Below are 15,041 nucleotides of genomic sequence, written 5' to 3' on the forward strand. Positions count from 1 at the left end.
ACTGTAAGGTAAAAAAAATAAAAAATAATTATTAGTAGCATAAAAAGTATTATGAATCCCCGCAAAAACGGTCATTCCATTGGTCACGCCCCTAATACGTCACGATTCATGTTTATTTGTTCCTGACCATTCAAATTTGTTTAGAAGATTATCACAAATCTTTACGTCACAACTACCAAAGCCAAACATGCCGCGTTTTTCTAGAGACGTATTAAAAAAAAAAAAACTACATCTAAAAACATTTCTCCACAATATCCATATTGATTTTGAAAATACTATTAATTATTCTAAATCCATATCATCTATTTTTATCGGTATAATAGAGTTAAAACTCGTGTTTACATAGGGAGTTCGTTTTGCATTTAATTTATTTTATATATATGTATTATGTTTTATTGACATTTTATTTTTACTATCTAAAACAGATTCCTTAAAATTGGAAATAGACTTCCCATTCAGTAGTTGCTTCCCTTTTGTAGAAGATACATTTTTAGACGCAATTCTAGTTAGTATAATTCGATTTGGATGTAGGGCAGCGGCTCTAGAGGCGTAGGTCGGCGGTGTAGACGACGCGGCTACTTCATAAACATTCTATGTAATATCTGTGCATCGAATATATTGCATCCCGCACGGTCTACACAGCACCCTGATGCGGTCGTGTGCGGGGAAAGTAGTCCTCATACGTGGCGAGAGGGAGACAGATAAAGCGGGCGAACAGCGCGCTATCCCTCTCGCAACGTGATTGGTCGGCTAACTCACCCCCGTCATTGGCCGGCCGGTGTAGGCCGCGCGTATTTTCTGTGTTTGAAAAGGCCGTATGGGCCCTAATAAATCAGTCACTCTCTACTACTCGTGTTTGAATTATCTCTTGGCTCTTCCCTCCGCCGATACCGACTACTCTTCAAGACCTTCGTCTTCCTTTGGATTCGGTTACTGGACTTCTCACTCTACGGATCCCGACCACGGTGATTTCTTCTGGATTAAAAGTTCTTTTAAGGACTACAAGTTAAATCGGCTTTAACTGTGGTGGAAACAGTGTGCGTTTAGTTCTTCGGTTTCCGCTGGCTTACAACTAGCGGAAAGCTAAACTCGCCGGTAGCGCGTCAGCTACATGCAGGATTGCATAAATCGCGTTATTTAACAAAAAACTTAATTTAACTTAATTGCTACAAACATATTTTTATTTTATTTTATTTTGTTTATTTGGATAACCAACAGCTATAATTATCTTATATATATGTGCACTTAAATCGACCTTGGCAAATAAATGCTTGTCACAAGAGGCAAAATTGGCAGTTCACAACGGAGTCCTGGTCCCATCCCTGATGTATGGGAGCGAAGTATGGACTTGGAAAAACAGGGATGAAAGTAGGCTGAATGCTGTCGAAATGCGATCTCTCAGGCAAATGTGTGGTAAAACTATGTACGATAGATGCACAAATGTTGAGATCCGTATATTATGTAAGGCTGAGACAAGCATTATCGACAAAATCAAGAAAGGAGCTCTGCGCTGGTTTGGACATGTAGAACGAATGGACAGCGAGAGAACGGCTAAGAATATTTGCAATTCGAATGTTGATGGATGCAGAAATAGAGGAAGACCGAGAAAGACATGGCATGACCAAATCCAACAAATACTTAAAGATGGGCATGTCAAAAGTCGGAATAATCGGCGCGCGTGCATGAGAAGATGTATGAATGTAGAGGAAGCGAGATCTGTATGCAAAGATAGAGTGTTGTGGCGTTCTATCCTCTCTGCCTACCCTTACGGGGAAACGGCGTGATGGTTTGTTTGTTTGTTTGTTTGTTTGTATATAACAAAACAAATAACAAATAAGCCAATTGCAGGTTTTCACAAGTAGCATCACAGTAAGTTTAATGAATGGTAATTAAATGTAAATTCAAAAGAAAAGAACAAATACTACGAATTATTTCGAAAGCAAACGCCGTACGTCATTAAGATTATTTTGCAAATAAATCTATGTTAAATGATTTACTTATTACATGAAAATTATTGAAAGTTCGCCATAAATATAAATTTTGCCTATAATTAGATAAAACAAGAGGTATGTGAAGAAGAGGGTTATTTCTTAGAACTTTGGAAGGAACATTGATCGACAGTTTGCATGATAGTTCAGGACTGTCAATTGAACCAGAGGCAATTTTCAGTAAATAAATTATATACGCTATTTCACGACGTTTTTGCAGAGGCAATATATGATGTTAACAGGTTATTTTTTTGATCTTTTTATTAACTACAAAAAGTGGCTTGGTGGGATTTTAGTTTTAGTAAAAAATATAACAAGTGAAATTTTTTTTAAATTGTAAAAATGTATAATTATGCTATTAAATAATAAAATAAAAAAAACAGGTTTTATTAACTTCACTTCACATGAGACATTTCACGTGAAATCGGAAATAAAAAAATTAAAATTCAATTAAAAGTGGATCTTTAATATTTGCTTTGTAATGGAATCTTTCAGTTCAATCTTCACCCACCTTGCGAACTTCCGAAATAGTGAATTTAAGCGCACGTGATAAAAATGATTACAATACATAAAATAACAAAAAATAACTAATGTTAAATTTTAATTTGCTTTATTAGTACGTGATTAGCCTGTTTTTTTTGTATTTATTAGACTATATTTTTATTTACCTGCACACGCCCTCACTGTGCCATCTCAACGCCCCCTATTTTTCTCTGGGTCTTCTACTGCCCCACTGAAAGTCTCAAACGCCCACAAGGAGGGGTTATTGCCCACGTTGAGAACCTATGGGCTATCCCAATGCAAAAAAAAGAAATGCTAATCAGTCCATCTGCTGAGACATAAAAGAAACACAAACAAACATACTTTCTCGTTTATAATATTAATATTGATATGTAAGTATAAGTTATTATATATTTACAAAGTTATTTGACCATTACACATGATATACAAAACAAAATAACAAATAAACATACATTATATAGTTTTACTTCAATACTTTTTTTTTTTTTTTTATGGATTGCCACAGTAATCGATGATATTATTTTTTATCATGTCTCCACAATCCAGTTTTATTAATAATCATTCTATCAGGAATTTGGAATTTTTCCTTTTTTCAGTTAAGCTCCTTATAAATATATATATATAGTTGGATTATTTATATAGCGCCATTTTTGTGAAAATCACCTCAAGGGCGCTTTAATTTCAACATATCCTCTTCGAGCCCACGGTATCGTATATGATACTTGAAGTCCACCAGTCTTGAAGATGCCTACTTAGGCGAAAGCGCTCGTTGGTCAAAATAATAAAAAGTAAAACTAAACCAAGAAGTTTCATTGATAAGTTTATTTATAATTTTATCATAATCATTAAGTACCTTCCAGCCGTTCTCTCGCCGTTCATTCTCTCTACATGTCCAAACCAACGCAGAACTCAATTAATTTTGTTGATGATGCTTACTTTACCTCTTTGCTTGCCAATAAATAAATAAAAATAGTTTTAACAATGCAAAAAGGTTTTATTTTAAGTGATTTTCCGAAAGTTAAATTCATGTATTCAACCTTATGTTTTATGGTTTGTTAATGGCAGAGGCAGGCAGAGCATAGCCGAAATAATTGTGATGTGGGTATATTCAATAGATCTCTTTATACCAACTCAAACATAATAAATGCTTCCTTTTTTTTGTAGCAAAGATGTTTCGGAAAAAAATATACAGGAAATTGACAGGTTTCAGTATTCGCGATCGCTTTTATATCCTTTGTTGTATTTTTCGTTCGGATTTTATTTTTATGATTGATACCTTAGAGTATACATAACTAATTGGTACCTTTTTAAAATAATATACAAGACTTTCCTAATTGAATTATAGATCTAAGAAAATGCGTCCAATTCAGAGTGCTTATTTCTGTTATGACGTATTTTGCTATGTTCAAACATTTTTGTAATTTTTTTTCTGTCTGTTGAATTTGTTTTAGAAATATTTGAATAAAAATTGAATGCTAGTAATATGTGATGTGATATGGTGATTGCCACATAGCTTCCCTCCAGCATCTTTCAGCGAAGGGAGTTGATAAGTTGCGGAGCCCTAAATAATTTTCAGTATCATCATATAAAGATACAGAATAAAATAAATAAAAATAAAATAAACGTTTGAGAAAAAGTATTATATTTTGCAAAGCAAAACATTCATAGTAAAATATATTTCGACCCTAAAAAAGTTGAATTATAAAAAAATACTAGTAAAGAATCATGTAGCTGCAAGCAGTGTGAGTGGGGTTGGATTGGCTTGAAATCTATTGGAATTTCAAAAAAATATATATTATCATATTTGTGAACTTGTTAACGATTTACCGAAATATAAATAAAAGAAAGGCAATTTCTGATTGTCGTAATAACCGTGTTGAAAATAGGAAACAAGTTTCGGTATAGTGGTTTCGAATCTCCTGAACCGGTAAATTAAGCAAGCGTAGTTAAGGCTTTCGGGAGGTATCTGCAGTATATGGCCCGGCCAACTGTATCGCCTCATTGATGACATAAGGACTTGTCAAGAGAGGTAACATTATACACGATATATATAGTAAAGGCAATAAATGGTATCATTAATACATGACACCAAATGCCGATCGCTCTTCAAGTGGATCGGAAAATCTGTTGACGAATGACATCAGTCGGCCTTCTCCGGACGAGTTTCCTGTGGTTCCTCGTCACTAGAACAAATGCAGAGAAGCTCCTGAAACAGACCTCCGCCGAAACATCCCGTCCGATCCTTACATATTATAAACATATTTTATCAATTAAATAAAGTAAATTTGATAGAATATTTTTTTTAAAGTAAACAAATCATAACTATCCCTTTGAAGTAAATATAAACCTTATACATTATAAGCAAAGTTGAAAATAATGCAACTCCCATATATAAACAAAAATATTTGTCACCGGAAGTTTCTGCGTCCGTTCTCTTATTCATTGATTCTATACAAAGTCGAAAAAAAGTTATACCGTGACGATACCTGGTCCGTCGTTGTATCCGCTTGTGATTGGCAAGATAGATGTTACAGAGAAGGTACAGTAGAACTACAACTATCCGAACTCCGGCTATCCGAATCGCTTTCAGGATTTCAGAAAAAAAAAATTAAGATTGAAACGTACCTACAGTGATTCGCAAAACGATGATTCTGTCTGCAGTCACATTAAGCCTTTTAATTTAATTGATTAAGCTCTTTTTCTTTAAATTTACATACAGTAATTAATTAAAATAGACCCCCTTTTCGGAAGAAAAAAACGATTATCCTAATTTTGGAATATCCGAACTTTCGATTATCCGAATGAGTTTCCGGTCCCAATTGATTTGGATAATTGGAGTTCTACTGTACTGCTATCGTGCTGAAGAGTGATCTGAGTTTCCATGCGGCTGCATAACGTTTTGTTGCCGTTGTAATCTCTGTTTGTATCTGTTCGGAAGATACGAATACTCCAGCGATGGCTCAGGTGTCCTGCTGAAGGAATGTTCTTCCAGGCGGTTTCATGAAAACGTGGATGCATTGTTGAAGTCCGTTTATGTAAAGGTAATTGGTAGCTATTGATCATCGAGTTGCTTGATTTTAAGTAGCTTAAAAGTATTTAGATGTGGAACTATAGTCAAATGAAGCTGTTCATTGTTTTTCTAAAAACATGCTTAATAAGTCTGTGGGGGTCGTGGCCTTTAGCTTACCTGTCGGGATCTCTCTGTACACGTTGTGTGTAACTTTTATACGCACAGGCATGTGCGGGGGGTAGGATTAGGCAGTCGTCCTTGCTGGAGCCTGCAATCGGTCCCGCCGGTGCCTTATGGCCTCTCGCTCGACACCCTACTACGTTCTTTTCAGAAGGTGGCGGGGAAAAGGATTCACATATATATTATCACACAAGAAATAAGAACGGCTTACTTACATGGATAACACTATTTATTTTATAAGAAAACTGGCGTGTAATACAAAGATATTTTATTACACGTTTAATGAAATCTAACTTACTTCGAATTTATATCTAACACGTGTTTTATAGAAGACTAATTTTATGCAAGGAAGTACGGCAGTTGAGCTTTGGACAAGGAGAGAAGAACGGGCCTTGAACTTCGCGCCTTTTATAGCCTTTGTTCTGGTCGCCCTCTATTTCCGGCTGGGTATAGAACAGCAGGCTGGTAACTTAACGAGCTGCGTTCGCTTGCGTGGTTTCGCTCCTCGGTAGGTCCTTGAGGATTGTTTATGACGGAGGCGCCACAAGTCCTTATGTGGGTCCAAAAATTTTTTTTTGAATTTTTCGACAGGGCACGATTCCATTTGATTTTCTATCCCCTAAATCCAACCAAGGTAAAAATTAAAAAAAAAAAAACACAGTATTAATCACTCACTTTATTTATTTATATAAAACGTTCACATGCAAAATAAATGTTTAGATTATAAATAAGGATACCCTTTAATGTAAAAATTATTTATATTTAGGATACGAGTACAATGGTTGATTTTTTTGTATCAGGATATTTTTTTCTGTACACTTTTACCAACCAAAGCAAATATTGTTTTTGCTCTTCATCGATTGTCATCGATTTATTATATTCCTCCATTGAAGCAATACCGCCCTCAGCAACATCATTCACTACCCGCTTAGAACGGACGATTTTCTTTGCAGCCTCAAAATCAGAGTCTTCCTCCCCAGTTTCAACATCTTTATTCAAAAACTCTGATGAGATACCCAGTATCTGAAAAAATCGTAAAGAGTTGCTAGTCACAAAGTCTTGTATTCTTTTTTCGGTGATGTGTTTGACATCAATCCTCTACACCTTCGATTCTTAGTGCATCTACCATATTTTTCTTATCTTGAACTGAAAGTTCGTTGTCAAAAAATCCAAAAGACACCAATTCTTCCGACAAGTATCATAAATGGCATAAACAGTACTTTTTTCATGGCGACTTTGGCCATTGTTTGGTTTATATTTTCAAAGGACGTAAGGTCTTTTTTTTTTTTTTTTTTTTTTTGAAAAGAAATATTTGCGTTCTTATGATTTACCCAAATATTTAATTTTGAGGGCCATTTTCAACGAGTTGTAAATAACTCACTATTAGAAAATGGAATCGAGTTGGGGTAGAGTGGGATTCGAACCACGGACCTTCGGTCCGTGAGTCCGAGACACTAGCCACAGGACCACAACCCGATTTTAATAGTTGTAAGTCATTTCTCGGCGCTGAATATCCGACAGAGGCTTATTACCAGTATTTTAAATATATTATGACTGTGAAAATACATATTTCGTTCACTGCTTTCTCTTTCTTTTTCGTCAGTTTAAACTGGTGTTTAAATAGGAAAATCTTCAAGCAATACATACCTTTAGCCATCCATCTAGCACGGTGAAGACCAGCAGGCCTCCTAAATGAAACTCCTTTTTTTGGAACTCCTCCCAAGTAAATGATTGCAAGATTCCGCAACTCTTTATAGTTATCTCGAGGTTGATATACTTGAAGTTATTTTTGAGCAAAAGAAATCCTGTCTGAGGACGTGGTATCATAAATTACTGTTTTATAATCACTTTGTCAATTTTGTCCCAGTTCTTCTTAAACCCTTTAAACAATTGGATATCAGGACAACTAGACGGACCATGCGATTGACTCACTACAGCTTCTAACATAATTTCCATTATGTGATAGCGACAAGCCAAAAATATCTTTTTCCATTTTCTGCTCCAAATGTTTCGTGCGTGAGTCAAGCGTCTTCACCGCTACACCACGGAGGCCGCGAATTTTTACATATTTTTTATGTGTAAACAACAAAAATGGGTAAATTTTTATGATTAACTAGCTGAACAAATGCTTTGCTATTGCTAGATTTGTGTATATAATATATTCGTATATAGATTAAATTAACACGATCGAAAGTTTGATGTCAATCATTGTATTTAGTTCAACTTAGATATGCATATATATACACATTTTTATTTCTGTGTTTCGGATTACCTATATAAATTGTCAGGATATGCGGTGATAGGGATTTTGATGAATATATATTTGAAAATTGTTTTTCTGTCACTATTTTGCAGATGCCTCCCCGAGTACTATGCAAAAAAGACAACTGCATGTCAGACCTTTTATGCCTAACAAAAAATAGACAAAATCGGCGTTTCGTTCTCCCGTTTTCCGCGACTGAAAATTGAATCGATTTTGTTTTTTTTTTAACATAGTATCAAAATAAAACTTTCTTTGTCGATACCTTTTTCGTTTTTCAAAAATAGTTAGACAGCGGATAAAACTGGCCATTTTTACGGGTTTTTGGATGGTTCTAGTTCCCATAATAAACTATTTATCTAAGAAACAAAAAGACAGGAACTCTCCAATGACAAATATCATGAGTGTATAAAAAATCACTGCTCTCTGTGCCGTAATCCAGGAAGAAAATCCGGGAATATGTTTGTATGAAGAAAAGTTAGACCCCGTTTCGTCTTAAGATAAAAATATTGGTTTGTAATGATTTTACGTAACCATAAAAACAGGTTCGGTTTTCTTAAATTAAACTATTGACCCGCACCCTGAGCCTCTTAAAATTATTACACTTAACTCATGCCCATACGCTCAGGAATGCCCGATTCGTATTTAGTCAGTTTCGAACCACCAGCCGGATTGCGACGTGAGCTTGACATTTAATTCGAAACCAAAATGTCTCATTGTGTCGTAAAAGCATGTAAAAACGTCAAAAAGATTGGGTAACTTTTCATTGGTCGATGTTTATGGTTGAATTCTTAAACTTTAAATGATAATTTTTAAAATTTATAATTCTTTTCGCAAATGTCGAACTCTGTTTTTCTCACCAACAGGGGTGCACTGTATGTAGGAATATGATTTTAAAAAAATGTTAGTCAATATTATTACCAAAAATCCAGTAAAAATAAATTAATGGATAGAAATTATTCGGAATTTAAGGAAATAATCTGATTGGGATCCACAAAAAACGAATGATGTTTGTAAACATTCAAATACATTTTTTTTTTAATACTAAAAAATAACATCCTGACATTTTTTTAGCCTATGCATTCTCATCGAATGCAACCCTGGTGATGGATGAATAAAACGTTTATGCTCCTAACTTTTTTTCTACTTATTAAATTGAAGATATTAAGAACTATAAAAATGCCCAGCGCAATGCTCATTATTTTGCAAAAAACCGCTCTTAAATCGGACCAGTAATTTTTTAGTCTATCGAGGATACAAATACGAACATTGCCTTTTATATATATATATATAGATTTACCATTTGTACCCTAATGTACTTCGGCGTCGACATGCGTCGCGTCGTTTTTTTCGTCACCATAAATTTTCTTATGTACATAAGTGACAAATATGTTTTGATACTTTAACCCTTGCAACCGGCGCACATTTTTCATTCAGGTTATTTTAATTTATTTATTCAATCTAAAGATATACACATTTTTCCGTGTCTGGGCGGTAAAAAAATACAGTCCTGTGTGTGAAATAGAACCAGAGTCCTGGAAGGGTGCTTTCGATCCGATGGGTAATCTCACCAAGCCACAAAAACTGGTTTGGTGGGATTTAGTTTCAATCAATATGACCGAAATTTTATTTTTATTTATTTATTTATTTATTTAACTTTTTGTACATAATGTTATTTGTACATTGGCGGGCTTATTGTCAAATGGCAATTTCTTCCAACCAACCAATAAAATAAAAGTTTTATTTTTATAATTCAAGTTACAGAACATATTCAATAGAAAAAAAAAAAAAAGATTAAAAAGTGAAAAATATATAAAAATAGAAATAAACGTATTTGTTTATAAATTACCTTAAATCAAAACTATTACTCAATGGGAAAAAGGAAAAAAGCGGAATGAGGAAAAAGGAAAAGAGGAGAGATTAAGGAAGAGAAAGGAGATGTTTCTTCAAACGTGATTTAAACAGAGATAATGTAGTAACATCTTTGATGGTGGATGGGAGATGATTCCACAGTCGAGCCGCATGGACACTATATGAGTTAGAGAAGAAAGAGGAATTGTGTATGGGTATTAAGAGAGTGCCTTGAGAATGAGAACGAAGAGGTAAACCATGAACTGATAAGCGTTGAAATTTTTCACACAGGTATATTTTAATATTACTTTATAATTTACTTTTAAAGAAAAATATGTAAAAATTATTTTCTTTTTAAAATTTTATTTGCACACTTTGTTTAATTATTTTTTATATCTAAATATGTTTTTTATACAAAACTGCTGTGTTATATATATAGTATTTATGTAAAATAAGTAAAAAAAGTTTTTCACATTATATTGAAATGTTTATATTATTTTTAATATGTGTCTTTTTATGGTAAAAGGCACTGCTTGCCGTGTATATTAATAAATAAATAAACTAAATAAATAAAAATAAAATCTTTTAAATCGCCAACACTACAAGGCAATCATGTTGTTTCATGTCGGGGTAGGCGTAGAAGATAAACCTCACACGTCTTCACCTTTACACGCAGACTTCGCTCCCTCTGTATTTAACTAAACTATTTTTAAAAATGCTAATTTATATTTGTTTTGAACTGTGTGTGAGAAATTAATATTTTTCAGTATAACCAATCAATAATTAACCGTGTTTGAATTGGTAGATTGCATCAATATGTAAATTGAGAACAAAGCACTTCAATCATTACTTAATCAAGATGTGCCAATCCCGTTACTACCAAATGTAAGGTGGTTATAAACTTCCATCAATAAATACTCTACATAACAATATATTCATCATGTAGATAATGTGAAAATAATGAATTTTTTATTTAGGTTTTTTGTTACTGGTTATTTAATACTAATAAAATACTATTTTATTGTTAAAGAAATTGACATATTGTTTTACTCACCTGTATTTATCAATAACTTATTGTTGTAGCAATCTAAAATCACAAATATAACAAACTTACAAAAAATCTGATACTGAATTTCAATTTTTATCTTCTCGACATTATTCATTATTTTGTTTTCTAAATATAGTTTTAAATAAATCTAGGTCTTGCTTTTGCTAAAATGTTACTCAGTTTTATTCTAGGCTTAAATTAGCAGTTTTATTCTGGGCTAATGTTAGCATGCAGGCTGTTTCATATTTAATTCATAAATTAATTAGGTCAGCACCACTGAAAATTTATTAACTAGTAACATTATACGGGGCATGGATGTTACATCAATGTAAGATGGTAGAATTCTTTCCATCGATTAGCGATAGAGCGATTACCAAGTTCCCCGACCATGCACCTTCAAGTTTTGACAGTTAGAGAAGGTTAAGATATCGATAGATACCTCCACGGGGGTATACTTATCTACATACTGAAAATGACAAAATCATGTTGTTATAATATAACTTCTACATTTTATGTAGAAGTTAATCCTAAAAAAAATGCTTTTAGAAAAAAGTATAAATCGAAAGTTATGGTTAAGGGACGGATGGGCAAGACAGATATGCTAAGTTTGACTTTTAATAAAAGCCGGTCTTTCAAAGAAATATATTATTGTATTTAGATATTAAAATTACAAAAGTTTTTTAAAATAATGTAATGAAAAAATGTTTCTTTATGATAATTTTTTTACTCAACTTAAATGCAATTTTTTTATTTCGCCCGACTAGCAGGCGTAAGATGGATATAGTTGCCGAGCTAAATTAATAATTATTTTAGGCATCCATTGCAAAAACATGATCCTCGGACCATGTACGCTGAAAAAGCTTCATGGGTTCGTTCTTTGCACGTGGCACACTGAATTCAGTCATCATTTTGTGGAATTCTTTGCGAATGGTTTTTGCTCATTTCGCTTAGTGGCTAAAACCTTTCACTCTGGCTATTCATAGCGCTGGTGCTCTCAAGACCAAATTTGGATGTGGAAGCTTCCTTGCTCCTCCGATAGCACTACATCCCATATCGAGCTTTGGCCTCCTGCAACTTACGCCTCCAACTCTGTTTGTCCTCAGCCGCCATCTTCTTATTTGCCACCGGAGAAACTGCGCTGCATCCTTTCTCTCTTCATCCTCCCATCTCAGCCAAGATCTTCCCGAATGTCGAAGCTTAAAGTTCCTAAACCAACCTTTCCCAGCTACGTTGCCCGAGAAACAACTCTCTTTCCCCTTTCTCTTCGCTAACTAACAGTTCAGCTAACTTTATCCGGGCTAAGAAGTATTTTAAATAAACAACATTTTTTTGATGAACCTAATTTGATGCATCGATGTAATGTTGGAAATGGAATTACAACAATAACTCTTCATGCGAGCGTACTGTGTTTTTTTAGCTCCGAACCATACACATAAAATGGATAAAGAGTTAAGATTTGTAATGTTTTAGTGATTAAAACAAAAACTCTTAATGTGTGTGTCATGTGCAAATGAAGAACTATCACAGTGAGATCTTTAATAATGTTTCTTGAGAGTTTATAATCCTCTTTTTATTGTCTAAATTATCAATTTGCAAATACAACATATTTTACAGTTTTGATGTAGGTAGTAGATAAAAGTTCGATATTTGAGATAGTTTTATAAGCAGTCGGTGGGTGTCAATTTTTCAAACTCAAGCGAAAATATTTTATATTAAATTAATTACTTACATAAATTTAACATTAAAAAAAAAAAATGGCTCCCAAAAAATAAATGAAAAGAACTGAACTCACACCACTGTCATCAACTTCATCTCAAACTACCGTAGACATTTCAAATTTGATAACAATGCTACAAATAGAAATGAAAAAAAATGCGGATGGGTACGAAGAAATAAAAAATAAAAATAAAATTGATAATGAAAGATGGGACGGGACAAAAAAAGAATGTGAAAACCTTTGAAACTTTCAGCAAATCATTATATTTTTTTTACGGAAAATTTATGATTGAATTTGAAATTTAAAAAAAGGTGAAATGCAAAAAGTATAAAATTTCGTCTTAATCAGATTAAACAAAACGCTCTTAAAACCTCTGTTGTAATTCAAGGAGTCCAACTGAAAAAATATCAAAATCAGAAAGTCCCGATAGAATGATTAAGAATAAAATCAGATTGTGGAGACAATAAAAAATAATATTGTCGATTACTATTTCAATATATAAAATTTTCCATACTTAATTTTTTAACATTGTTTTCTCTTTATTTACAGGGATAATCCTAGAGAGGCACGAAATAAGGCTGAAAAACAAAGAAGGGACAAGTTGAATAGCTCAATCAACGAACTTGCTACCCTGGTTCCTTTAGTGGCTGAGTCCACAAGGAAAATTGACAAGACTGGTATTCTTCGATTGACAGCTCACGATCTCAGAAAGGAACATGGTACGTGAGACAATTAATTACATCACATCTACATAAATTATTTTATTTATTTAACCCGAGTGACTGTTGCTCATTGCATCTGCAAGTAATAAAGAAAATACAATTCAGTATAAATCCAGAATAACTCGTCAGGTTTCCGGAACAAGTTGGTAACTCAAAAAACGAGATTTCTTTATAACTGGCATCAAAAAGTATTTGTAAGTTTCTACTTGTTTTATTTGAATTAATTTGGGATGAGCTTTCAACTTTAAAAGTGCAATATCTCACAACTGGTGAAATGTTATTTACCAACTTGTGTCAGGAACCCGGCAAAATAATATAATATCAAATGCAAAAGAGCAAATATAAAAGGCACCATTTTTATTGTAATGGACGCTTGTTTTTTCAGTGTTCTAGATTAAACTACAATAAATAAACGTGGGTTTTTTTTTCAAGCCTAGGTTTTTTGTGCTGTAATCTATCATTGTGATTACCAGTGGTGCAAAAAGGATTTTCAAAAAGAAACAGATGTTTAAAGCTTTTAACAAATAAATTACACTAAATATTTCCTTTAATTAAGCACAATATCTGTACCTTAGAGGATAAACACAGGAGTACACTTTTTTCCGTTTTGAAGTTAAAAATGCAGAAATTATTGCAAAAATGTATTTTACATGTGAAATGTTAATGCACTTTCGTTAAAAAAATGTTTTTTTAAGTTGAAATAAAAATCTGAAATGAAGTCCACTTTGTTTTAATGCAAAGAACATCAGTAGTCCAGATTTATTATTAAAAACAACATTATTTTACATTGAAAGTTTTTTATAGGTTAAAATTATCTCATTTAGTTCAAAAGTTTTGGAAATGGCACAATCACAAAATCTTGTTCCCTGAACATTTCGTTCAATGTGACTCCCGTTGTTTATCCTTTAAGGAACAGATAATGTACGAGTATATTGTAAATAATGCCTCGACACAGGTTGTGCCCAGTGAGGTGTTCAATATTATCTATATAATGATTACTTTTGATTCCTTTCACTTCATATTTTGTAAAAGACCATATATTTAAATATGTAAGCCTAAAGGGCATGTGCGACGAGAAGAGGTTAAGAGTTTTTTAGTTTATTTTTTGTTTGCGAGTTCAGTGAAGTATTGGCTGATGATTTAGTTGTTACAAGTAGGGTGGAGTGTGTCGTTGACGCTGAAGCCAAAGAACAGAAATATTTATTTTTTATCTTTGAAAATAAAATCCCTTGACTTCCATATTACCTTCTCAAACATTTTTTTCATCTCTGCTTTAATATCTATCAATATTATTCTTGTATATTTAGAAACTGTATTTATTTTTATGATTTCTAACTGGCAATATGCCAGAAAGTTTTGAAAAAAAAAACATTCATTACATTATAGGTATTCTTTCGTAACTTTGTTTTTCTTCACTTCTTAGTATTTGGCAAATCTATGTCATCATGCCATATGAGAATTAAACCAAAGTTAGCAGAGGCATTCATCGACATGATGGGAGGATGTCTCTTTACAACAACGTGCCGTGGTGTAATTATTGTCATCTCTTCAAATGTGGAAAACTATCTTGGCCACTGTCAGGTAACTATTCTCTTTGAATTGTGAATAAATAGCAAGTTGTAATCCCTCAATTTTTGTCTGTGCCCGACGGATAAAAAATATAGTTCTGTGTGTGAAAATGGAACCAGAATCCCGGATGAGTGTTTTTGACTTGATGGCTACTATATTGGATATAATAGATAT

At 33.2% G+C, this 15,041-nt stretch overlaps 1 protein-coding gene across 2 annotated transcripts in view; it reads left to right on the plus strand.

The window, feature by feature from the left end:
- The window catches only part of LOC148283585 (uncharacterized), a 132,983-nt gene that overhangs the window by 90,015 nt on the left and 27,927 nt on the right, over positions 1–15,041 (plus strand). For both annotated transcript variants that reach the window (XM_088243618.1, XM_088243619.1), the window contains exons 3-4: positions 13,126–13,295; positions 14,722–14,879. In XM_088243618.1, the coding sequence (XP_088099744.1) occupies positions 13,126–13,295; positions 14,722–14,879 (328 nt within the window). The remainder of the gene's footprint in view (positions 1–13,125; positions 13,296–14,721; positions 14,880–15,041) is intronic.

Source organism: Micrasema longulum, unplaced genomic scaffold (assembly GCF_059751315.1).
Source record: "Micrasema longulum isolate JH-2025_06_02 unplaced genomic scaffold, ASM5975131v1 h1tg000220l, whole genome shotgun sequence".
NCBI lineage: Eukaryota > Metazoa > Arthropoda > Insecta > Trichoptera > Brachycentridae > Micrasema > Micrasema longulum.